Source organism: Melanostigma gelatinosum (assembly GCF_949748355.1).
Source record: "Melanostigma gelatinosum genome assembly, chromosome: 14".
Taxonomy (NCBI): domain Eukaryota; kingdom Metazoa; phylum Chordata; class Actinopteri; order Perciformes; family Zoarcidae; genus Melanostigma; species Melanostigma gelatinosum.
In genome coordinates, this window is record NC_136647.1 from 19,431,745 (window position 1) to 19,459,132 (window position 27,388).

Here is a 27,388-nt window from a genome sequence, read left to right on the forward strand (position 1 = left end):
CCCCACCGCTGGTATTTATTGTGACTTTCTGCAGGTTAATTCATTTGTTAAGTAAAACACAGGGATAGTTTCTCTGGGATACAGTTCGGAAAACCCATAAATACAGTCATGGCATTTAGTCACAGTTCTGTGTCACAGCTGGTGGTCGATTTTTAAAGCACAGTAACTACGGTATAACGTGATTTTCAAAAAGCGTTTCAGCAAATAGAAAAGTTGCAGAAGTAGGCCTCGTCTTTGTGGGTTCGCTGCAGAATCCCAGCTTTAATCCAGGGTGACGCTGACTTAATTAGCCATGGCTGTGGGTAATGAACCTTTTGTTATTACAACTGCCCATTTCATATCACTAATGGCACGATGACCTAACGGGAACACGGCTTAAGACGAGCTTCAATTGGCTCTTTTACGCACTACTGTACCATAAAAGGAGTTTTCCCACTGTCAGGTAAATAGGATGCTCCACAGTTAGATTGTTTGCAGCTCTGCTATGTTCTTTGAATGCATATTTTCGGCTATTAAATGCACTCATTCTATCTCACTGCAGTGATGTACTAAGTGCCTCTTTCACGAGAAGCAACAGATGTGGCATCACAATCACGGCGTAGTTGCAAAGTGATTATGCGAACATGGTAATGAGCATAATTACTGAAAATATTCTTTCAAAGGTATCTGGCTCAGGTTGAGACTGTTTCTTTTTAGTTGACAGCAGGTGTATTAGAGGAACCCTGGGGTGTGTGTGAGAGAGTGAGACGTATCCTAACCCGGGAGGCAGCTGGAGCCTGACTTGTTGTCGGGGGTTATGGCAGTATTATCTTGAGCTGGCTCCAGCTGTATTGGTGAGTGGCTACGATAGGCTTGCAGAGGATCTGATCTCTCCTCTTTCGGTGCTCTCGTCGTTCTATCTCTTTCCATTTCTCCCTCCCTACTTTAATCTGACGTTTATAAAGAGGCTCACCCCTTCTCCGTTTTGTGGCGGAGGGAAATCAATTCAAAGTAATAGAGCTCCTAGTGTGCGTAAGTGAATGTGCTGGCCTTAAGAGTTTCGGTTCAGTGTTTTCTATAGCACCTAGTCTTCTGTGTGAACCGTGTGCTAAAGCCGCAGCTTGGTCGTCTCGCAGGGCCGTGTGTGTGTGTGTGTGTGTGTGTGTGTTAGCAGCAGACAGTGTTGTTGTTTCCCAGGTGGCCGGACAGTGAGGAAGATATTATCGCCCTGGATATGTGTCGTCTAATTCAATGCTGTTTACCACCTTCTTTCTTGTTTCCTGTCGCTCCTTGCTCATTTGTCTTATCACTCTTGAATGTCACCTCATTATCAAATGAAAAATATATTTGCCATTTTTATGGCTCTGCGTGTTTATTGTCCCATGTCAATTCCTAATGTGGCTTTAATATGAAAGTCAAATTTGCACTGGCTTGAAATAATCTGCTGACAGGTCAGGGTACACCGAATGCCCCAAACTCACGCCTCAGATCGTGTCTCGGGTTTGAGACACAGATTGGATAAGCAGAAAATGGAAAGAGCTAATAGAACTTTTAGAGATGCCTCTGTTATGTTTCTTTGCCGCCGATGCAGACCGGTTTTGTTGTCGTTTTGTTTTGTTGTAGCAGCTGGTATACAAGGCTCCATACTTTGTTCTTGATTTTTAATCTGCGTGGATGACAAATTAACCACGGTTCGTTACATCATTTAAACAATAATACAAACTCCATCGCTCCACCGCCTCCTCGCTCCTTCCAAGAAAAGCGTTTGATAACTAACATGGGTTCTTGGTACGTCTGTTACCTCACTGTCCACAGTCGGAACAAGTCATCCCCTGTGCAGTGGCTGATTGTTGTTGTAATTCCAGAAACATTGTTTGATCATATTGTGCCAGAAACTGTGCCAGCGCGTCCTGTCACTGCAGCGGCGCGTGACCAGTCAAAACATGTTTACTTGTAACTACAAGCTGCTGCACACGACAGACCAGAGGTGACTGCTGTGTCCAGAGAGGCAAAATGGCCAGAGAGGGAAGGTGCAGGGGGGGGCTCCTCCCAGTAATCGGGACACTTGTTGTTGTTGTGCTGAGGAAGTGTACACCAGCTAAACGGAAGCTCAGTTCTCAGAGCGCCGCCGGCCAAGTCCAACAAACATCTGTGGAATGTTGCAGCTCGGCAGCCGCCTTCCTATATTTCTCGCCTTTCTGTCTCCATATCTTCCACACACCGTCCTTTGGCTTTCACTTGGCTTTTGATTCTCCTCCAAGTAACTTTCCTATTGCCTCTGGGACTGTGTGTGTGTGTGTGTGTGTGTGTGTGCGTGCATTTATCTGATGCCTTAAAACCACAGCAATAAAATACTGCTACGATGCCGATGAGTGATTATGTCAGGATAAATGTTAATAAAGTTAAAAATGTCAGAGAGGCTTGTGAAAACGGAACATATTTTAGAAACAACTTTACAGGACTTGGGGAAATAGACCTCAATGAAAATGCCACTAATGCATGAACATCATAGTCCTGTGAGCCAAGAATAAGAGTGTTGATGGATTTATAGCAGCTCGGACCGTAAATGAACGAGCTGGGATGCCCTGTCCCTGTAGATTTACATGGGCGACTGCTTTTACTGCCATTTAGTGCGACAACAAGCCACAAATTCATCCGCTGGCAAGCCTCACCGATAACTCACGGAAGACAATGAGATGATGTCGCTCATAGAGTCATAGTTCATTTCAGAAACAACAACCCTCTTTCCTTCCATCATTGCCACCATTTTCAAATCATAGAAAGATTTCATCAGGTGAGAACTAATTCTTCCAAGAATGAAAGTTTGAGTAAATAGTTAATTATTGAAAGCCAAGCTTGTTAGAAAATTTGCTTCATTGATAAATCAATCGACAGAAAATTGATTCTTTAGAAATCTGAGACTTGTTTCTAAATGCATTGCACACGCCAGAAAATAATGACTGGAAACCTGTGAAAAGACTGAACTATATCGTACTGACTTGTGGAGTTAGACAGTAGAACTGTTTTTCACCAGTTTGCTGGCTAGCACTGCTGCAGCCGACTCCGTTGCTACTTTCATATAATTGCCGACATTTTTATCTGTCTTTTCATTATCTGCAGTGTTATAAACTCTGAATACATATTATTTTTGCTTTACCGGGTTTAAAATAAATTATGAAAATAATCCTCAATTGCAGCCATGGAGAGTTTCAGATCTGTGGCAAACGAGCGGAATATATGGTCCAGTGCAGCTTACAGACGTTTGAGGACAAAGATGCAGTCAGTGCCAAAAACACAAGCAGCAATGTATACATACCTTTTTTGTAAATACATGTCATATCAAAACTTTGGAACGATTAAATGGCCGGTCATCTGTTTGTGTGCTACACAGCAGACCGCCCATTTGACACTGATGGAGGCTGTCAATCCCACGCCGCTCCCTCCCTCTTTGCCGCCGTGCAGAGCTCCGCTGACCTTTGGCATCTCATTTCCATGGCATGCCAGCTGAAGGCAAATGTGCCCACCTGCCCTCCCCTGTGTGCGGGCCACGCTCCAAATCCTCACTGGATTATCTTATTGTCTCCTTGCCGAGCCAAAGGCCACCGGCCATTTGCATCCGAGAGGTGGAGCGGGGAGTGCCCTCCGCGGACAATCACAGTGGTGTGCGAGTGAGCGTACGCTGTGAGTGACTGCGAGGAGAGCAGATCAGAGAGCAGCCCGCTCTATCTGCCATATTAATGGATGGAAGAGCAGAGGGGAGGAAAGGTGGAGACAGACAGAGAAAAGATGATTAAATGATCTTGTGGCTTCTTTTTTTTCTCATGCTCCAGCGGTAAGCCTCCCTCCTTTATGTTCTCTCCCAACATGACTGAGAGACAGCGAGAATGTGATGCCACACATCTCATTGATGAACAGCAGTCTGACAAGTGTCTAGTTGTTTTGAAGGCTGTTTATGGCTACATGATCTCATAATCTCTCGTTATTAAAATGATGTATTTAATTCCTCTGATAATGGAGCAAACAAACAAGATGAGAAATATGTAGTTGTTTAAAGAGGGATTCATGCGTCCGTCCATTAGCTCATGCACAGTGTGCTGCTGACAGGTGGTATTTTAATCACACACGCGCACAGTTTTCTGTGGTGCTCAACACTAGCCTTGGGTTTTGGCCCTTTTTTTGTAACGTAAGCAGTATCTCGCTGCAGGGGAGACGACATTCTAAAATCCCTGAGAACCTGAGTCTTGAGGCAGGTTTGCCACTTTAACAGACTGTGCGATGGGGGAAGGCCCCCGGGGGGTCCCTCAGGGGGTTCCTGGGGACCCTTAGGTAAAGTAAGACACAGTTTTCAAATGAAATCATGATTTCATTATGGTTTCATTTGGAGTTAAGTCAGGGATGCCTGTGTTCATTTACAGGGATAGGTCAGTATGTCACTGCGCCTGGCCGAGGCTGGCTGCCTGCTGCAGCTTCATATTTACGACTCGGACATGAGTGGTGTCCATCTTTTCATCCTGCAGCCCGTCTGTCAAGTACAGCTTGATCCCACAATCCCACAACCTGTTAGAACAGTCACCGACCTCCCGTTGCTAGATTAGCCCGAATTGGGCTGCGGCGGACATCAGCCGACTGGGTGGCGGCATACCCTCGGGTCCTAGCTGGGTGAGCTTAGCTGCAGTCTCAGCTCTGGGGCGGTCAACTCCGCTTCCAGTGACTTCATGTGCAAGCTTTCGACACTATGGAGAGGACACTATGGTTCTCTTCTGTCAATCATGTCTCACTCTCTGCTTTATTGCTTGATATTTCTCACTGTCTGTAGTCGACAAGAACAGAGTTGATAAGATTGTTAAAATGCATAAGGATGTAAGAATTTCTGAAAGGATAATAAACGGAATCTAATTTGGCAAGAGAGAATATATTCCCCCAAATGTTGAGTGGTTCCTTTCATGATTTCAACTAATTAACAAAACAATTCAGTGTTTTGTTTAACCATAAACAACAATAAATGTGTATATTTTTTATTCTCTGTTTTGTAGATGTGACTGAATATACTTGATAAATCAGTGTTTTAGGTTCCCCCGTGCATTCACTAGACCTGCTCAGATAACACACACACACACACACACACACACACACACTTTCCCACCATGCTTACCAGCTGTTGTTTGCACATGTTGTGCATGAATCTAGCACGATGGTGCACGTGTTCGCGCGTGTGGACAGGGCAGTGAACAACACTCCTGTGTACAGACGGACTGACTCATCCGATTGGCTTGCGTCTGCAGTTTTGTCACAGCACAAGCTTCCGTAAATCCTGCTGCCTTTGTGTGTCGCTGGGAGACGCGGCGGTGAGGAAACGTGTCATGTGCTGCCGTTTTTTGTTGACGTTTCGCTGCCTACTCGGCCAAGTGCTAAGCGAGCAACCTGTTTGCTTTTGAACCACCCCTGCTCTGTCGGCAGTCACTCTGCAACTTAGTGGTTTAAGTGTCAAGCTGTTCGGTCGGGTCAAAAGTGAATAGAAATCACAGCTTATGACGTCCAGGATTATCTCTACTGTTCCATGTGACCTGGAATATTACAGTTGCATAATCCAAAATTGTGTAGACAAACTGATTTCAGAATCATGAGGTGACATTCGGAGATGTAAAGTGATCCGTTCACATAGAACACGTCGTCCTCTAATCACGACGGTAACGTGATCATTTAGCATGTAATGTCAACAGCATGCACGTCTGATAATCTTCTTAACCAATCAACTGACACCAACAGTATTGTAGCGGATTTAAAATCCATTCTTAACGAATGTGATTGTGTACGGATTGCTCTGCGTGCGTGCGCGCTCGCCGGCCGGACTACTGCCTGCTGAGCCACAGATGGCAGCCCTCCTGCTCGAGCTTCCAAGTGACCTGCAGATGTGTAGCATCAGCGGTGCTGCGCGTGCGAGAGGAGAACGGTAGATCTGTTTATGTCTGCAGAACACGAGCAACACATTTGGTCTTCCTCTGTTGTATTCTCGGTGGCACTTGCGTTTCCTTTCCTCTCCTCTTGTCGCTGTCGAGGCCCTTTCTCCTCTTTTCCTCCCTGTACATGAAAACACCCCAGCGTCGGTCAGCTCCGCAGTGTTACCTGCTCCTGTGTAAAACGCACAGCACAGACACCTTCATTTCTTAAAGGCCGAGAACCATTTTCTTTTAAATTAAGGCCCAAAACAATACTTAACCACAGTAACTTTTATTTCATCAAACATTATTAGCATTTTGCGTGAGGAAGCATAAAGACTGAATATAAGCGTCCCACAGGCAGACTTGTATGTTCAAGTAAGTGGATATTTGCACTTAACGTCTCTTTCTTTTGAAATGAATATTTGTTTTCACCGTGAATCTAACACTATTGTAAGATTTTATACTGATGCTTCAGTCTTTTTACGAGAGTATTCCAGTCAAACAATTTGCTGATATTTGTTGTGCAGATAATATTTGACAGTCTCGACTAAATTTTCCTTCAGTTTTAATCACAATGTAATTACTTGACTTTGTGGCACAAATATGAGTTTGGAGGATTGGATTGTACTGTAAATTGGCTTTCTCAACTCTAATGTTGACTTAGGAAGGGTTCTTGTTCTGCGCAACAATGTTCATCAATGTTGGTGTGGGGGGGTGTGCCTCAGGCTGAAAGATGCCAAAACACTGCAGAGCAGTTTATAAAATTTTAAAGTTTATAAAAAAAAGACAGGATTTCATCTTTTATCGTGCCGATATATACGAGGCAAACGGTAGAAAGACGCCGTTCATGTTATTCAGTAGTCTACCAGGAATGTGTGCCTAAGCGTTTTCTGGTCGTCCAGGATGCCACATTGTGGTCTGGCGAAAGTGGAGTCGGGTCCAACTGTTCTGCTGGGTGACCCTGCGTTATTTGACTCTGCATCAACACAGTGGACTCATTCAAATGAATGAGGCGGCTGTGCTTCCTCATGCAGCAGCGGTAACGTCATCCAAATTGACAAATTAAGTGGATGTCTTCCAAAGTTAGTCTTTTTTTAGTGTCCAGCTCCCTTTCTGTAGTCCCTTTATGTGCAGCTCAGCAAGGAAACACTTTGTGGAAACCCAAAGAGAGAAGTTAGCAGTAAAAATACCATAACTTTAAAAGATACCCAATTGATTTGTTTAATTCAGACTGCAAAAGCCTTGTATATTGGTTGAGAGTGAAAACCCGCAGGAAGGAGGGCTGCTTTCCAACTAGTTGTACGGGATGAGGACTGTGGACTTGCATTGTAGTGACGATAGCACAGCATCGCTCCATGGCTAGTGTGAACCGTAGGAATGATTACGGCGACCAGTAAGGCAAGGCAAGTTTTATTTGTAGAGCACATTTCAACAACAAGGTAATTCAAAGTGCTTCACATAAAACCATTAAAAGCATCAAAACATAAGGCAAAAGAAAAGGAGATTTAAAAACAATTAAAGAAACAGTGTAAGAAATAAAATTCAGTAGTAAAAAGTAAAGGAGATTTAAAACATACATTGAAACAATAATCGATGTCTCCCTGAGACATTACGCTGCACGCAATCAACCATACACTGCCGCAATTCTGCAATTACTCGCACACAAACCACGTCTGGAAAATATCTCTGCCGATCTGCGTTTTTATAGTGTACGCCTTGCACGAACTCGGTCCCGGAGGAAATGGCGATATATTGTGCAGTCCTTTTAAAACCATGAAAAGCATCAAAACATAAGGCAAAAGAAAAGGAGATTTAACAGCAATTAAGAACAGTGTAAGAAATGAAATAGTAGTAAAATGCAGAAATGCAGGAAATTGATGAATATATTAATTGAATGTGGTTCAATTAAAGGCAGCAGCAAACAGAAAGGTCTTCAATCTTGATTTAAATGAGCTGAGGGTCTCAGCAGACCTGCAGCTTTCTGGGACTTTGTTCCAGATATGTGGAGCAGAAAAACTGAACGCTGCTTCTCCATGTTTAGTTCTGACTCTGGGAACAGAAAGTAGACCGGTCCCAGACGACCTGAGGGGTCGGGATGGTTCATAAGGTAGCAGCAGATCAGAGATGTATTTTGGCCCTAAACCAATCAGTGCTTTGTAAACCAACAGCAGGATTTTAAAGTCAATTCTTTGTTGGACCCTCCTGGTCTTAGTGAGGACTCGAGCTGCAGCGTTCTGAATCAGCTGCAGCTTTCTGACAGACTTTTTACAGAGACCTGTAAACACACCGTTACAGTAGTCCAGTCTGCTGAAGATAAATGCGTGGACAAGTTTTTCCAAATCCTGTTGAGACATAAGTCCGCTAATCCTTGATGTATTCTTCAGGTGATAGTAGGCTGATTTTGTAATTGTCTTGATATGGCTGTTCAGGTTTAGGTCTGAATCCATAACTACACCTAGATTTCTGGCTTGGTTTGTGGGTTTTAACATCAGTGACTGAAGCTGAGCGGTGATTTTCAATTGTTCGTCCTTGGTACCAAAAACAATTACTTCTGTTTTATCTTTGTTTAATTGAAGAAAATTCTGGCACATCCAGTTGTTGGTTTGTTCAATGCAGCAGAGCTTTCACTGCACATATATATCACGACAGGAAAAAAATCTGAACATATCCTTAAATTTCCCGACAGTTGCAGTCCGATACCTGAATATCTAATCGTCCCTCTCGCTCTGACTCACCCTCATTGGCCTACTTGCTTCCAGCTGTCCAATTTGAATATCATAGATTCACGAACTAGCACCACCTCATTTTGACAGAAAAAAACCCAAGTGGAAGTGTGAGAGGAATGTGACGCTCTGGGGTGGCTTAGGGCATCTCTCCTCTACGTAGGTGGTATTGTCTTATTGAAGTGTGCGCTCTCTCTCTCTGCCTCGCTCTCCCACTCCTGCTCCGTCTCTTTAATCCTCTGCAGAGTAGGTGTGCCAGAGAGAGAAGACTGATATTTGCTTAACCAAATCCTCGGAGGAGGCAACCCTCTTTGATCCACTTCCAAATTCACAGCGCTCACTTTCATTCACTCATCCGCCACTTGCGGCGTCTCTCTGCACTCTCTGCATTTGTGTGTGTTTTTGCGCGTGCGTGTGTATGTGTGTGTGTGTGAGTGTGTGAGAGATGGACGAGGACGGGCTGAAGGAGAGAGGAAAGCCTGCAGACAACGACCTGCATTGTGCTCTGCCCCTCTCTCTCCTTCCGTCTGCCTCGTCCTTGCTTTCCGTTTCTTCTTCAACTTGTCACTTTTGTTGTGTGCTGTTGAGGTCAGACTGGCACAGACAGGCGTTGTTTAAGCAGAGCGAGAGAGAGAAGCTGAGCGTATTGGCTAGAGAGCCAGGGTTAGTCCGGGCTTGCCCCTTTGTTTTACACCCACAGTGCTATCCACACCACAAGGACAGAAACACACTCGCACACACCACCTGCGAGCACCGCTTAGTCGACTTACTTTGCCGTTTAAGTCTCTAAACTCACATTTCCCACCCATATGTGACATTTATTGAGGGGATTACTATTTAACATCCTGCTGGAAGGATGCAGCTCTTAATTATTGTCTGCAGCGGTATCGGAATATAGACTTGTCCAGCCATCAGAACGATGTGACGCAGGCTCATGAGGCGTCTTTGTATCACCAGAGGGCACAGAGTCTTCTACTCCCTTGTGTCTATCTCTGGCTTCATCTCTCCGCTCAACAGTCTCCGTTTATGTCGAAACGGAGTGAGAGGAGATATTCCAAGACAAAAAAATTAAATTCTGTCTACATCTCCCTGCCAACTCTTTTTCTTTCCCTGTGAGCAGCATCATGAACTAGACTCATCTGATCTGCTCCCCTTTCCCCGCTGCAGTCACTTCTCCACCTCACTCTCTATCGGAGTTAATCGTTGCACACGTAGTAGTTCTTTTCAAAGGTGCATATTAAAGTAGCGTGATCCAAAACGACTCATCTCTGTTCTCTCTCTTGCTCTCTCGCTCTCTCCGTCCTCACAGTGAGCACCTGTCCTGCGCCTTCACCTTCTTCTTGCACGGTGAGAGCAACGTGTGCACCAGTGTGGAGATCAACCAGCACCAGCCCGTGTACCACCTGACGGAGGAGCACCTCACTCTGGCTCAGCAAGCGTCCAGTCCCTTCCAAGGTAGGTTTATTTCCTTTTTATTTAGTCCGCCGTACACTGCCGTTACTTTGTGAGCGGCTCAGAATCCACTGGGAGAAGTCCAAATGCACTGTTGGAGCTAAAACAATTAAAGCAAACATGTTACATGGCAACAGCAAACACTGCATCCTTCGGGGAATTCTGCAGCCCCCCTTTGGGCCAGTCAGAAACAAACACAGAATGTGACTTAAACCTCGTATGTAATTGTGGTGCCGTGGAAAGAAATCTTGTTGCTGGTACGCATCATACCCACATGTTTCCTGAAAAGCTGATCAGCAGCTCAGTGGCTGGATAAACACACAGTGTTGCGCTATAGTGTGTCACTTTGATTTGACCCTCAAGCGGAGCGCCACACAGTTATGGTGAGACACAACATTACCCTCCAAGTATGCGTGCGACAGATGAATAAACAGAGTGATTTTTGTGGGAGGGAATAAATACAGCTACTCTGTCTTGCTTTTGGTTCTCTCCTTAGTTCTTTGCTTTAAGACTGCCTTCCTCATTCCAAAACGAAAAGCCGTAATCAGCTGACAGAATCCAGTAGAAGCCCCCCTGACATTTGCATGCTTGTACACATGCATGCGTGTGCATTCAAACGGTAGCATATTTATAGATTTCTTTATTTTTTTTTGTGATTTCCAATGTGAGCTAAAATGTCGGGTTAGCTGAGGAGGATACTTGACACACTGCGGCCCAGTAAAAATACATTTAGGGATAAATTACCAAACGCGAACATTTATTTTGACAAGCAGAATGGCTCAGTCGGACCAAACTGTGAATATGGGAATCATCTTCATGCTGGCACCACAGCAGCTGTCAGAGTATGAACTTTAAACATTTGAAAAATCAGCTGTGAATTAAATGGCTTTTGCCTAGCTAACAAAAATAAAGTAAAGTATAAGTATGCTAATCAGACATCAGGTAACGTTGTATTCTAGTGGCCGTGCTGATAATACGTTTACTTTCAGCACGCCAATTTAAGTAGAAAAAGAAAAGCTCGACATGTTTTCGTACGCACATTACTGCTTGCGATTAATCTAAGAAATAGCATCTTCTAAAACACGAGTTAATCCTCAGGATTCAAGGACCCCACTTTGCTCCAAATAACTTCAGGCTGTTATTTAGCAAAGCACACTGCCTGTTGGCCCACGGAGATAAGGTGGAATATACTCAAGTAGATAAGAGAATTATGCCTTCACAAGCATTTCTCTTAAAATTTGTTCATGTTAACGTTAACTGCTCAGCGTGAGTGTAGGTTTTTTAAATGTCTTAAGCTGCGCGTGTGTGTGCTGTGTTGGGTGCTGTTGCCAAGATAATGTATGTACAATCTTCTGTCAGGCTGTCTTTCATTACGGATTGGCCTGCAGCCAGTTAAGCAAAAAAAAGCAAAGCTTCTGTAGTCTCTTTAAATTATGGCGGCGTGAAGCTATAAAAATGCTTGGCTCTAATGATATTCCATCATTGGCTCTAAATTCATTACCCCGCCCTAAACCAAACACTATATAATCTCAAAACCATTGTTTGCTTTCGTTTCCTCTCACACAAGCAAATGTTAATGTCACAACCATTTACTTTGTGGAGGGGAGGAAATAGGTAGCTCTCTGAACAACACAATCACCCTGATTGTATTCGTGACAGAGTGAGCTATGAATATCCCTCATGCATTATTTGTCCGTATATGTGCTCATTCCCTCTGCAGCCGATGTCACAGACGTGGACCCTGTCGTTGACTTAAAGGGGTGCTTTGCCCACAAAATGACCATTTGTACATCAATTACTCACCCCTCGTTACCTTGAAGTCTTGAAGAAAACTTTGCTTTGCTCGACAAACTCGTACATCTTCGTTAAAACCTAACTATTTGAAGTCCTGTCAGAAGTAACCCTTGCTGAGGCGCGAATTCCAGGTGACACGGTGTGAGTAACAGTTATTTTGCGGGCGAAGTATTCCTTTAACAACAACATGCCGCCTGAGCCAGACTCGAGATAATACACGCATTGTGGTTCCAAATAGAAATGCTGCTTCGAAAAACTGACAAAGGAGCACTTCATGAGTTTACCTGCTCATCTTCGGTTAAATAGACGGGATGCAGCCCTCTCCTCCCCTCACGCCCCCTCCAGAGTAATAACGGTGATCTCTTCCTCCACTCACCACAGTGATTCCTCTATAGCCCACCCATTAACTGTGTGAGCTCTCCTGAAGGGAGGTGATAATGTCCCGTCTAGTTAAAGACCGGTGCCTTGGATAAAAATGAAACGATAATTGGATCTTGGCGTATGGATTGCTGTAAGGACGGTGATGGGGTTTGCTGGACATTTAGGATGATCACATTGCTCCCCAGTCACCAACTAGTCGATAGTTACTTATGGCTCATTTTATTGGTCAATGAATGTCCTTTTGCCTTTAAAATCTTCATGTCACGTTCCTCCATAAAGACACACACAGCTCCTTAGTCCAATGACATCGCTTCAGTAGAATTGCTTGACGATCTTGAAATTTAACGATTAAAATGATAAAATTCTCATTTTGATCGGACAAACTGTAAAACCCTGAGGCACCCCTGGAGGGTCGATGTTGCGTGTGTGCGTGTGTGCGTGTGTGTGTGTGTGTGTGTGTGTGTGTGTGTGTGTGTGTGTGTGTGTGTGTGTGTGTGTGTGTGTGTGTGTGTGTGTGTGTGTGTGTGTGTGTGTGTGTGTGTGTGTGTGTGCGCGCGCATTTTACGTTCAGCACAGTCTGTGTGTTTTGTCATTGAGTACACCGAGTGTCAATACACAGGTGTGTGTGTTTTCACCGCCGCAGTGCATCTCCTCCTGGCTAACCAAGCATGGCATCAAGGAAGGGCTGACTTCCATCCCCCTTCATCCATCGAGACACCCCCCCCCTACCCCTCGCCTCTGCCAAGCTTGGTTTACTGCGCGGCAGAGCGCTCCGGCAGGCAGACCTCTCTAGGATGTGACCTCATAAAAGGGCGCAGAGTGAATGTAATGAACTCTCAGCCCATTACACTGATCTGAGCACATTTGACATGTCTTCAGGGAGCCAGAGATAGGCTCACCGTCAGAGAGAGAGAGAGAACCAGAGCGGATGGAGCGGTGGGGATGTTATGGGGGAAACCGGTAAATCATTTCCATAATTGTGCTGCGTTTGATCTCTCTTCCACAACTGGCCTCAGGCCGTGTGTGTGTGTGTGTGTGTGTGTGTGTGTGTGTGTGTGTGTGTGTGTGTGTGTGTGTGTGTGTGTGTGTGTGTGTGTGTGTGTGTGTGTGTGTGTGTGTGTGTGTGTGTGTGTGTGTGTGTGTGTGTGTGTGTGTGCGCGGTGAGAAATGAAACTGGGGGGAAAAAGTTGGGTTGAATTTAATTAAGGTTAATATGATCGACCATAGCTGGATGTTGTTGTGTGCCGCAACGTAACCTTTTGTTCTTCCCAGTTTTTTCTGCTCCACATATCTGGAACAAAGTCCCAGAAAGCTGCAGGTCTGCTGAGACCCTCAGCTCATTTAAATCAAGATTGAAGACTTTTCTGTTTGCTGCTGCCTTTAATTGAACCACATTCAATTAATATATTCATCAATTTCCTGCATTTCTGCATTTTACTACTGCATTTTATTTCTTGCACTGTTTTTTAATGTTTTAATGAATGTCCTTAATTGTTTTTAAATCTCCTTTTCTTTTGCCTTATGTTTTGATGCTTTTAATAGTTTTATGTGACGCACTTTGAATTACCTTGTTGTTGAAATGTGCGATATAAATAAACTTGCCTTGCCTCTGCGGGTTCATTGTTGCTGAGACAGTGCGTTCTGTGGGCATCCAGGATGCATTGTGTCTCTGAGCACCAGCCTTTGACTGGTGATGCTCCACAGTGCTCTCACTCCACTACCTCCTTACACCTGCCAGTCACGACCTTAACACCCCCAGAAGTGTTTCATCGTTTCCAAACCTTCCCCGTTTAATGTTGTGATCCTGAAGATTTCAGTCCTGGTTGATTTGGTGACACCGGTGGTTGCCATGGTAACAACAAGTGCGGTTTAATGCTACAGCCTGAGCAAATCATTTGTCGGAAATACAACGGGAGAGATGTATTTGTTGGTGTATGGTGCTGAGAGAGTGAACGGTAAACATTGAGGCCCACATTGACGGGACACAATTGCGCTGGATTGATCCGCTGTTTGTTTTATTTATTTATTTTGCAGGGACAATGCACACCAATCAACAGTTGCACTGTAAGTGAGCCAGAGAGGCTAATTTTCATCGGCTGCCTAAAATTACAAAATTTCAACTGAAAATGGAATCAAAATTCATAGACAAACAGACAGCAACGTATAGATAAAACCAATACACATACAAGCAAAGAAAAGTGTACGACACCAGAGCAGACATAACAGGCTGCAGCATGCGTCAGGCAGAACAAACCCACCTACAGTACAAGCACATGTATAACACTGAGGCACATAACATACACATCACAATGGAACAGATAGAAACACTGAATCCCTCATACTTAGGAAGACAATCTGAATCCTGCCTAGGAATGGTGGACTCCGCCACGACCAATCAAAACTACGACATAGCGACGAGGTTGCCAAATGTATCTATATTTAGTGAGTGCATGGTATAAACATTTGCACCATGTTTGTTTTTGCGATAACTTTTAAGTGTTGTAGGTTCTGGGAGGTAATGCATGTCATTCTTTTTTTTGTCACCCCGTTGACTCCCGCCATTTTCCCATCGTGGGAGCTGTCCTTTGGTCCTGCCGCAGGCTCAATACCAGCGGACCGAGGCCATCCAGTCTAGTAATGAGTCTAGAGAAGCAGCACAGAGAGGGACCTTAACTAATGCTCACTCACACACACAACCAGTCTGTTCATACAGTAGAACCATTTCTATTCCCCCTCTCCACATTCAAATGCATGATACAGAGAGAGAGAATGGATGCGTAACAAGTCGACAGGTTGTGTGTTTGTCATGTGTGTATTTATTTATTTATTTATATAGACACACTTGGTGTGTAAATCTAAGAATGATATGCATATGGTTTCCATGCTCATATGCATGCATTATGTATGTCGTTTATGGTACTATCTACCTTCCCTGATGGATGGAGGTCTGTTCCACAGGCAGACTGATGGGCTCTCTGTGTGCTCTCATATGTCTGTGCAGTCAAGTGTGTTTGCTGAGGAGTCGCCCTTTTTATAAGCCTCTGTTTATGGGCTCTGAGAGGCCGCCGCTTGCCAATAATTGGCGTCTGGATTGCGCTCTAAGTATTTGGCGAGTCAGACGGGACCGGCTCGGTCCAGCGGCGCTCTGGAAAGGTCGCTGCTGATTCGGCCGGAGATGAAAGCATACGGGGGGGGGGAAGGGGAAGGGGAGGATGATTAAAATGAGAATTAGATTGTTGCAATAGCGAAACTGGAAAGAAGAATGAAATATGCAAAGTAAGAAGGTATGAATTGAAGGCCAGAACTTAAGGAAAGGGCATAAGGAAAGACGAATGATAGGAAGGAATTTGGACAAGGTAGGAGAATAAGGAGGGAGAAAATAGGTAAAGAGTGAAATGGTAGAAATAAAGTTTGAAGAGGAAACGGAAGAAGAAGGCTGAATGAGGACTGTGGAATGAAAGGTTCAAAATGTGAGCAAAAATTTGGATTTTTTAAAAAGAAATGAGTTAAGGATTTAAAAAATATATAAAGCTGGAAGGAGAAGAGGAAAGATTAATGGAAGTAAGAACGAGAAAAGGGAAGTGCAGGAGGTAAAGGAAACAGTGTTGAACAAAAGAAGTATCCCAAATCCTAAATTGAGGTGTTAGAATCTGAATAGCATATGACGCCCTCTCACCTGAAGAATATCTCGTCCTGTGAGAGGGATGAGTGAGTTTAAGATGTCCTCATGCTGACTAACGTTGTCTTGTCTCGCCGTCCTCTCTTCTCCTCCCCACCCTTTCCTTCTGACTAGTGATCCTGAGTCCTTTCGGCCTGAATGGGACACTGACCGGTCAGTCGTTCAAGATGTCAGACCCGCCCACCCAGAAGCTGATTGAGGAGTGGAACCAGTTCTATCCCATCAGCCCCAGCGCCAAGCATGGCATGTCGGAGGACAAAGCGGAGGACATGGATTGGGAGGATGACTCTCTGGCCTCTGTGGAGGTCCTCGTAGGTCAGTTTTTGCAATATGATTTGAGATGAATCTTTGGTGAGGGGACCTGTTTTAAATGTAGAGGCCACTGCGTTGGTTTTGACTGCTTTGGTGTCGTGAACATCTCACCTCTGCATGTGCAGGTGGTGTGCGGATGGTGTACCCTGCCTGTCTTGTGCTGGTGCCCCAGTCAGACATCCCCGTTGTGGCCCCTGTGGGGTCCTCCCACTGCACTGCCGTCTACCCGGGTGGCCACCAAGTGCCTGCTTCCCAGCGAGAGCCCGCCATGTCTTTGGTGACCCTCACCCCTCCCACGTCGCCTGAGGAGGCACAGACAGGTAGTGGTGTAAACACAGCGTAAATTTATAAAGACTATAAAGGGCCGGGGTTGCTTTTCATTTGATTCATCATTAAGAAATGTTGTCAAATGTCTGTTTAACCCTGCTCTTTGCCTTCCCCAGTGGACTCTCACTCGGCCCAGAAGTGGGTTAAAATGCCTTCATCGTCTGATGCGTTCAGCGTGGACAGAAAAAGTCACCACGGGGGCAAGATTCCACGCTGGCAAGCCAGTCAGGTAGTGGAGCGCGTCTGGCAAGAGTGCAATATCAATCGAGCCCAGAAGAAGTAAGTCTGTTTGTTTCTTTCTGGGGGAAAGTAGAGCGGATTGATCAGCCCTGCTTCAAATGAAAGTTGAACCCAAACGATTGTCTTTGTGTATTGATCGGGGCTGCGCTAGATTAAACAGGCTGAGAGAGTTCCCTGTATCTGGGAAAACATCAGAAAGTGAGCAGGGATTGAGAGTTTGAAAAGAAAACGAGGTGGGAGGGTTGTGGTTTATGTAAATGAAGCACACAAGCAAGATACCAAAACAACCTCCATAAGAACAGCTACTTGCCCGTCTTCCCACTTAATTGGTGCACTGTAAAATCATCAACAGTGTGTTCAAACCATTTGCTGAGTCTTTCATCTCAGTAGAGCCAGCCAGCCTCTCCTGACGGTACTTGTTTTTTTACGAGCATTCACAAGTTATTGGTGTAACAAGGCGAGTAAAGAAGAGCGCGGTTGTGCAGCAGTGTTCAAGTGCTCCTCGAAAGTCTGACATTTAATTTTCAGTTAAAAAAACAATACAATTAACAGAACTACTTGAACTGGTTCAGGGTTCAACACAAGCCCAGATGCCAATGTTTGGTTAATTACATCGGAATTAACTTTGAATGAGGTGCGTGTTTCCCACTGGAGTGAAGCTGGTCAACACTTGAACATTTCCCTGAATTTAGTCTCTTTTATTTTTTCGTCTTTCACTGACCTGTGTGCCTGACAACCCTGTTGCCTTTCGGTGTACTTTTCCTACACCTACACATATATACATACATACATACATACACATATATATATATATATATATATATATGTGTGTGTGTATATATATATATATATATATATATATATATATATATATATATATATACATATATACACACACACACACACACACACATATACATGGTCTCTTGTGTTATTCACCATCAGTGAATCTGACACATTGGGAGCAACCCGGGGTCTGTTGCCTCTTGACCAAGCACAGGATGTCGGCTGGTGTTAGCTGCTGGGCTTGTCAGCCAAAATATTATTGCTGCAAGCAGGGCGATGAAATCGGCCTCGGCACCAAGCTCTCACCAATCACCACTGTATACCAAAGGAACGGCCGAAAGGGTCGTGCACCCTTTTTTAGGATTTGGTGTCACAATTTTAGGATTTGTATTTTGAAAAAAATGAGAAAAAAAGAGGATGAGTCTGTTCACATGACTAAAGAGCTGCGATGCTCACAGACAAAAATAGCCATTTAAGAATTGTGTTGTTTTTTTCCTTCCTTCCTCAGGCGAAAGTTCTCAGCCGCAACCAACGGTACCTGTGAGGAAGAGCGGGCTGAGAAAGCGGGAGCCTGGGATTTTGTGGAGCATTCACAGAGGTCATACTGCAGCTGTTCCAGGTCAGTCACTTACCACGTGGATATTGTACAGCATGTGCAGGTATTGCTCATACGTGCGCTCAAAGACATTTCAAAGAGGTCCAGCACAGTCTATGGAGCTTTGAACACCGGCACAGAGGGCCACAGTCAGTAAACTGTCTGCCAGTTATATCCACGTCTAGTCTGACAAGCATATTATTTCAATTCATCACTATTTTGTATTAAGTGACAGCCTTGCCGGGGCGGTGTGTTTCTGTAAGTCAGACATTTCTATTCTTGCACTGATGGGAATAACGTGAGGGAGAAAGAACAGCTTGACCTCTGATGGCGCACTCGAGGGACGCTGCGGTGTAGAAAGGACCCCGCGCGTTGCTCTCAGCGTTGACGAATTGGCTCAAAAGATGTTTAATGACGTTTAAATGTCACGAGAGTCTGACACCGTACCGTCAATGATATTCTTTGTTTGTTGTGCATGCTTCCACCTTCACACCTCTATTCAGCATGACCATTTTCTACAGTCAGCCTCACACTTGCAAAAGCTTGATTTCAGCAGTATGTTTGTTTTTATTGTTCATCACATTTTGATTTAAATACTTTCTTTGAAGCTTTCTTTAATGAAACGGCAAATCAGCTGTAACCTGCATCCTTCAGTTGGGCCGCAACTAACTTATAATTGTTATTGTTGATTACGGTAGTCTTTTAATTTATATATTATTTATCGATATAGTTTAATCCATTTATCGATTAGTTGTTCAGTCTATAAAAGGTGCCTGTACTGTCCAAAATCCAATAGATTGAAACACAGTTAAGATTCATGCTTAATGAGCAAGTACGATCTAAACAGTTTTCCCGTGTGTTTTGATTGGTTGATACCTTGCAAGTGTGGGCGTACTTCCATTTGGGAATTTTTTGCGCAAGGCTTTTTTCTTTCTTTCCCCACTGAGCGAGAGGAGAGCTGGCTTGGGCCGCAGAGTGGAATCGGGCCAGTCAGCTGGAGCGTGCTAATTAGTTGGAAGCCACCCAGCACGTTGGCGACACAGATATGGGAAGCTGTGTGCGTTGCCAGTTTTATTGGCCATTAGCTTTGTTTCGTAGATGGAAGCCTTCCGTGTGTGTGCTTATCTCGACATCTAATTGTCAGCACACGCTAGGGCCCTGGCCATCAAAGAGACAAAGCTTCCTCACCAACACCCTAATGTACAACCGTGGCAGCAGGCTGAGCGGCGGCCCCGCGACGGAGAGGCTAAAGAAACACTGATGTTGACCCAGGAGATAGGCGGCGGTGGTGTAAGAGGAGGTGGGCCAACTGGCTTGGTTCGTCAGGTGGTCTCAGGTGAGGTGGTCCACACGGCAACCAACAGATCCTGATGACCACGGCGAAGCCTTGTTGTACTGTGTTCCAGTGTAATGTATCATCAGAGCAGCCTCATTTGAACTTGCCGAATAGGCAGTCGAGCTAAGAATGAGGTATTTCTTTTCATCTGTCAGCACTTGGGTTGTTTGCTTTATTGATTTTCTTTTTGGATGTTTTGTAAAAAGGTAAACAAACACATCCACATAGTGGATTAGATGTTGCAGACAGTCTCACACTCGTGCTAATTGATTGGAGATGAATACGTGGGGCTGTCACGTTGCAGGTGAGAGGATTAAGTTGCTTGTTGGTTTCTTGACGAAGCAGATGTAAGGGGTTTAGAAGGAGATTTTACACAAGCTGCACAAGATCGCTGCGTATCACGACAATGAAACATTCTCATGTACTGTCTCTGTTGCTGTTTTGCTTGGTGTCACCGGTGCCTCATAGTCTCCCTATTTTTCCTGTTTGTCTTCTTCTCTGCAGATACAAGTCAGTGAAGCAGCGAACAGGCAGCACCCCAGGCCAAACTCCGTCGTCGGGCCAGCCCTCCCAGACTCCTACCAAGCACAAAGCTGGGGGAGAGAAGCCAGAGAAAGGTGACAAGCTGCAGAAAAGACCCCAGACACCTTTCCATCATCGCAGCCTGACCAGCGATGATGCGTCAATAGAGGCCGAGGCAACAGCTGGCCAAAGGTTAGCCATGAGGGGCCAGGACGGAGGAAGATTCCCTAGTATGCGCTCCACGGACGTGTCCGGCATCCAAAAAGCCCCCCAGCTACACAGTGGGGGCGTCAGCGCTGGGTCGTCGGAACTGGTCAACTCTCCCCAACCCCCACCACTTAGCCCCCACCCCTGCGAGCATGGCGAGGAGTCAGGGGAGGGCATGAAGAACCCTTCAACCCCCAACAGCCAACACTTTTACCAGCCGCCCCCGGAGCCCTGCCTGGTCGGGGTGAAGGGGGGCGGCGAGGAACCCGGAGGCCCAGAGGGCCTGAATCAGCACTTCCACTCCCATCACTCCCACTCCCACCACGGAGCTTCGACTTACTCCGAGCCCCCGGAGCCCACTGTGTATGTGGGCACGGCGGTCAACTTGGAGGAGGACGGCTCCCACGCACCGTGGCGGTTATTCAACCTACCTCGCAGGAAAGAAGCCGAGATGCCCACACCATTGCTGCCATGGGACAAGCTGAGGGACGAGCCCTTAGTGTCGCAGGACAACGTGGTGTCGGTCACAGAGTGAGTGCTTGACAGCTGTCAGAGTTGTTTGCAACCGCTGCCATTTCTGTTTCTGCAGATAAACGCGGTAGCAGCTCCGACACATGATAGCTGGCAACATGAGGCCAAAACAGAGCGGCTGAGGAAATGTTCCTGTTGGCCAAATTAAAAGCAAGAATCATTTTGAAGTAGTTGTTTCTAAACACAATTACAACTCTTCTTTGTATTATTTGGGAACTGATCAGACTGACATCTTACAATAAGAGATGCAATTATCTTTCTCTTTCAGAATTATAATTGAAAGCATACACAAACATTTTTATAACTTTTCTTTCATGGAAAATTCAATTGTATGTTTATACATATCAGATGAGTCTGACATAATTATATACTGTGTATGTAGGCCTAGGTCAACTAGCCTATTTATTATCCATCTAACACTGTTTATTTATCCAAAAATATTCATGACTCAGTATTTATTTACAAGAATGTAAAGGTTGTGAGTATTGTATTAACTCCCATCTACTGACCGATGAGTGGGGGAGACCCCGCGCTGTTGGCAGAAGGTGCCGGTCACTGCAGTTAGTCTGAGCAGCATCATGGGAATGAATTTCATTACGATTTGTTTGAATACACGTAGTCCTGCTTTCTCACTGATGGTCTGAATAAGTCACCCAATTTGTCGCTGGTGGCTTTTTCTTTTAGAACAAAAGTTGCAAAGTCCTGTGAGAAAGTTGGCAACACAGTGGGTGTGAAAACAGTTGTGTCCTGTCTGTGCCCCTGTGTGTGAGACTTGATAATCCACACCGTGTGTAAATTTGTCCGGAGAACAAATTGGCTTCATGAAACCGATTCAGTTTGGACCGATGCATATTGATTTCAAATGATCTGCGTTGTAGCTCGTCGAGTGTACATTGTGGAACTGTTGGGTACTGTCTGTTGCCTGTGAATTGTAAATCTCTGATAGTGGTCTAACACTACTGCAGAGTCCTCACACCTCTTGTGTTTCCTTCTTCCCAGGGTGATGTCCGCATCTAATTGGTCCCTTAAGGTGTCTGAAGAACGTGTCCAGATGTATCGAGCCAGGAGGAACCAGTACCTGTCGGCTGCCATAACAGACGGCGAGCCGGAGGTGGACCCCTACGCCTTCGAGGAAGGAGATGTCAAGTTCACATTCTCCAACAAGAAGGATAAGGCGGGCGGGGAGCGGGAGCCAGGCAAGAAACACAAGGTAAGCCAAGCAGAGGGGTGAAGAATGTTTCTGAGCTGGAGTGTCACTCCTCAAAGCCTTGCAGTATCGAATGGATGTATTGTACCTCCTTGTTAAAATGGTCCCTCGTGCTTATTGTTGCTCTGGCCAAGAGTTATTACACGCTTTCCTACGTGTGTCTGATCAACTACATGAAAACAGGTTTTGCCACTTGTTTCCATAAAAACAAACTGCGGTACAGTACCTCCCTATATTGGCAAACCTTACCTTGGTACAACTCTCATTTAACTCTATCTCTAACAACACAATCAGATCTTTCATTGCACGCAGGTTTTGATGCACCCGCATATTTTAAATGTTTGTCTGCTGCTGTTTGAACTCGGCTATGCCAACAAATAAGCCACGCACAATGCCGGTTCCAAGTTGGTTGCGCTCAATCCAGTTTGCAGCCACACCCCGTTGGATTTAATCAGCAGCAAAAAAGACCGTGACAAGTCTTGCTGAAAGGCAACATGGAGAGTACCCACTTCATTCACACCTTCCTCACTCGTTGCACGGGGTAAAAAAGGCACAAGAGGGCTGATTTTAAGATCTGTGAGCAGGCGAGGTAGAAAATCAGCCATCAGCATCCTCTGCGATACTAAACAGTACGGCCGCTTTCTGCATACATCCGCTTTCACTGCCTAAGTCTAACAGTACAGGAAGCTATCCCTGGATCTCTATTGTTGTTTGAGCCCAGAGGAACACCAACTAGTTTGCCTGTCCAATTTCCTTTTTAAGTTTTCCTATTTGATCTGCCGCCTTCTTCCTCCTTCCCCTTCCCACCATATTCATCTGCCTCTGGGGGCTGTTGGCTCCAGACGAGGACCACCTGTTAGCCGCACAGCGCCCGCAGCGCTGAAAGGGAGATTCGATGAGTGTGTGTTCATTCCTCGCCTGCATGTTTGCAGCAAGCCTCACAGAGCCTGGAGTCTAACCGCGGCAACAAACCTGGCTCACTGAACCATTAAGCTGAAAAAGCACACTCAAATATATCCCTTCTCCTCTGTCCCCCCGGTCTTTGCTGGAATGTAAGGGTGAAGGCAGCTCTCAGTGGAGGGGGGAGTCCCAGAAGAGCAGTCTGTGCAGCGGAGCCGTTCCACTGTCTGCTTTATGTGGTGTGTGTGTAACTTTTTACTTGAGATACTTAACCTCCTGCCTGGCTCATGCAGAATAAAAACCTGGAGCACCAAGAGAATTTCCTCTTGATGAATTTAGTATATCAAGGTAAAGGTTTAAGATTCCAGCATTTATTCCGAACCACTTTGGCCCTTTATGCAGGTGTGTTTACAGCTTGACAAGCCGTTGCTCAGCACACTCTTAAACCACTTAGTGTCTCACTGCGGAGTACAGAAACCTAGCGTGAACCGTAAATGAGCATCTCCAGCGATCAGACCATAAAATCCTCCGACTGGAAAGTTATTGACTCTGCTGCTGAGGGCCATGTGACACACGTGTTGCGCTGGAGGATCATCATATGCCACTGCACAGAAGTGGTACACCTATGTCAGAGCCTGCTGAATTATGAAGTGCTAGATACGTGCTTGGGGGAAGAAAAAAAAAGCCTTTGGGAAGCAAGTGAGATGGAGGAAATGGGTGATGGAAGGCCTTCATGCAGGCAGCCTTGGAGTCGAACAAGCTTTTGCAATATGTTAAGGCTCCGCACGTGCACACTTCCCCACCCAAGGCCAGGTTATTGATAAGGGGTTAAGGCATCATTACCACCTATAGATTGTGGCCTTGGTGCAGATGTTGTGCGCTGCTGTGGATTGGTCCTTTTAATTGAGACGGATTAAAGCCTGCGTTACTCAGAGAAACACCCTGGAGCGTAATGAAATCAATGGCGGGGACATAACATTCCTGTTCTCCAGCTAGACCTGCTCAGCACACAGTGTTCACACAACCCGTCATAAGAGAGCACACAGACACACACACAGACAGAAGGCCAGCCCTCCCAGATATTGATGTCTGGGTGGGAGCCTAAGAGGCCATTCCTTGGATCATGATTTTGCTCTGATCCACACTGGGAACCTCATTTGCCACAGCAGAGGCAAGCTGTACCTCTCTTCTTCTGTTCCTGTCCAATTTTCTCCTTTTATTATGGCTATTATTTATGATATTTTATTGGTATGTTTGCCTTGATTGGAGAAAGGAACCCCCTTTGATATTTTTGTGTTCTGTTTTGTGATTAATCCCAACTCGGGTCCAGTCAAATGTATTTGTCTCGTTCTTAATCACAGTTGTGGGCTCAAAGGATTTCACACGCCCACATTTTAACACCGTAATGGAGCAGACTTTGCTCACTAACGGCTCCTCATTAAGCACAAGAAAAAGCTTCATCGGCATGGGACCGGTGTTATATTATTATAAACAATGTGTCTGTCTAGACCAGGGGTGCCCACACTTTTTCAGCTTGCGAGCTACTTTTAAAATTACTATGTCAAAATGATCTACCTACATTAAAAATGCTGAATATATATTTATATACACTGAGTATACTTTATATTTACAATATATGTTGGCGTACCTTGCATAACTGCATGAGCCCTTATGGCACAATACAATTCTGTACATTGTTGGTCGTTACCTTACTCTGATGATTGCACTGAATGGAATTGGCCAGAGTTGCATAGTCCGGACAGTAGCTGCTGGTATCCGCCTCAAGCAGACTTCAAATGATCATCAGTCATGGTGGAACGGTGTATGACTTAATGTTCTTCATGTGGGAAAAGGCTGACTCACATAAATGAGTAGAGCTGAATAATGCAGTCAGGAAGGTATCACATGTCCTCATGTTTGGGGACTTTTCCTCTGTGAGGAAACTGTCCATGAGCCCTGGACTTCAGCTTTATGTCAGCTTGCAGTGTCAACATCTCATCCTCCACTCCAGACGAGTTGAGGTGAAACGGCGTTGAAATTTGTGAGGAGAGTGAATCAACCTCAATATCTTCCCCAAATGATCGCGATCGACGTATTGGGCACCCCTGGTCTAGACCGTACATTCTGAGCATTGTTTAATTCAATAATCACTGTGTGATGGAGCCGTCTGGTTGCTTGGGTTCGTGTGGTTTGTTTTCGTCACTCCTAACCTTTCCCGCCTTTCTTCTTCCTCACAGGGTGAAGATGAAGGAGCTGGTCCGTCAGATGGTGAGGAACCTGTGATGTCGATGTTTTTCTTCTTTCCTTTAATAATAACTATTTTACCAGAGATTTTTTTAAAAAACTGGAAAATTCAGACACCAAATGAATTATTTACATTTGAAATAGTTTGCCCCCAAAAGAAGAATTTGATTATTAAAACTTACATTTCGTCACCATCTCTACATTGTTGCATGACAGGGGAGAATACTGTTTTTATACCCGTCAAATTTGAATTCGTGTTCCGGTCTAAAAATGTATAAATGACATTTGATCATCATTGAACCACAACACGGTGCATTTGAGCTCTAAATATTTAGGGACGCGGCTTTTCTTTGGGCCCTCTGCAGGCTCCTCATGGGTTACTACATTGAAGAGGTTCAAACTGTGATTTATCAGTCCATTGTATGCTCAGCTGATATGGGCTCATCCTGTTCCAATAGTGATAATCCAACACTAACCTTCTGAATTGTGAAGTTTGAAGAAGAGCTTTGCCAAAGCAACACGTTGCCTATTAATATTCTAGCTTGTTATAAGCTGCATTGTTGTACACTTGCCACTGAAACAGGAAGCATTTCATATTTATTCTCTAGCCCCCAATATCTACTTGTTCATATTGAAGTGTTAACAGTCGGCGTGTTTGTTCATGCAGATGCTCAGCGGGCGGCCGCTTCCAACCGCATGGCCTCCACCAGCCTGATCCACGAGACGGACCTGGTGGTGTCCATCAACGATCTGGACAACCTCTTCAATTCGGATGAGGATGATCTGGCGGTTAGTAGAGACCTTTTCTTCCAGTGCAATGAATGTCTCATGACACAGAGCGTGTTCTGGCACAGTATTTGTGTGTGAGTGAGTGTGTGTGTGTGTGTGTATGTGTCCGTCCCCTCTGGCGTGCATGTGCCAGAGCAGTGTCGTCACTCTGCCCATCATCAGCTGACAATTCTCACTACCCACTTACCAGTTGCTCCAAGAAGTTGTCATGTGTGATACTGACTTGGAGGCCCCACAGGTGTGAGCAGTGTTATTAACTGACACTTTGAGTTACCAAAATGGTCCGGTGCTAAAAAAAAGAAGAAAAAAAAAACTTTTTTTTCTTGTCCACAGCCTGGTTCCAGGCGACCAGTGAATGGAACGGATGAGAAATTTGGCAGCAAGGAACCAAAGCCATCCACTTTGGACCCTGTCTCCTGCATTAGTATGTATCTCTACATCTGTGTCTACTGATGTCTCTCTCTCTCTCTCTCGCTCTCTCGCTCTCTCTCTCTCTTCCCTGAACACTGATGTGCCGTTCGATGTGGGATGGATTTAGCTCAAATCTAGTTAATCTAGAATCAGATTTGTCATACCCGTTAGCCCCTTGAACATTAAGAAATGGGACACTAGGATTTTGCCAGAAGCCACTTCAGTTTAAAGCATAGTATTCCCTCTGCTCACAGTTAAAGCTAAGTGAAACTGCATCATGTCCTTTTAATCCACGAAATAAGATTAAAGCTTTCACTACTCCAGCATCAGTGGTGCTCACTCTTGGCTTTGCCACCTAGTGGTGAAAAGTATGGCTGTCATTAACTTCACAGTGCATCAGTGTTCAGCTGAGTCTCCCTTTACCTGCTGTCTTGTTGTCTGCTTTGTTACCATGTTGTGAGGTTTCTATGCTAACACCACAGTCTCAATGTTCCACCCTATTTGTTGACTTGAACACAACTGAACCAGACATTATTTTTTTCTGTTTATTCAGTTATTTATTCTTAAGTTTGAGCTCAGGGACGCACATGGAGAGCTAAAGAGAATTTAAGGACAGTCTATATTTTACTGTGAGGCAAATTGGTCTCAGATCAACCATTTTGCTTTATTTTAATGACCAGATGCTGAGCAGTACTAGACTCTGCCCATTTACCATCAGTTGTGTTTGGTGAGCCCCCTGGAAGCACCTCGCAATAAACGTGTTTTTCGAGTTTGAGGCCTTGGATGCTCCACACACAGTCTCTGGCCATCTTTACATCGAGATGTACGTCTCTTCACCAGTAAACGTGTCCCTCTCGTGTAGAGCAGAATGATCTCGGGGAAGTGAAAGCAATATAAAAAGGCGCTCCTGACTCTGCATAAACAGCTCTGCTGGGCCCTGTGAATAATCTCGCTCATATATATAAAGAAAATGAAAAAATGCGAAGGAACATGCCAGGGTAACTGTGACAGACTATGTAAACATGTCATCGGTC

At 45.0% G+C, this 27,388-nt stretch overlaps 1 protein-coding gene across 2 annotated transcripts in view; it reads left to right on the top strand.

The window, feature by feature from the left end:
* The window catches only part of med13a (mediator complex subunit 13a), a 65,027-nt gene that overhangs the window by 22,055 nt on the left and 15,584 nt on the right, over positions 1-27,388 (top strand). For both annotated transcript variants that reach the window (XM_079283901.1, XM_079283900.1), the window contains 10 exons: positions 9,951-10,096; positions 16,062-16,262; positions 16,385-16,579; positions 16,703-16,865; positions 18,121-18,231; positions 20,048-20,803; positions 21,803-22,013; positions 25,148-25,178; positions 25,822-25,943; positions 26,277-26,367. In XM_079283901.1, the coding sequence (XP_079140027.1) occupies positions 9,951-10,096; positions 16,062-16,262; positions 16,385-16,579; positions 16,703-16,865; positions 18,121-18,231; positions 20,048-20,803; positions 21,803-22,013; positions 25,148-25,178; positions 25,822-25,943; positions 26,277-26,367 (2,027 nt within the window). The remainder of the gene's footprint in view (positions 1-9,950; positions 10,097-16,061; positions 16,263-16,384; positions 16,580-16,702; positions 16,866-18,120; positions 18,232-20,047; positions 20,804-21,802; positions 22,014-25,147; positions 25,179-25,821; positions 25,944-26,276; positions 26,368-27,388) is intronic.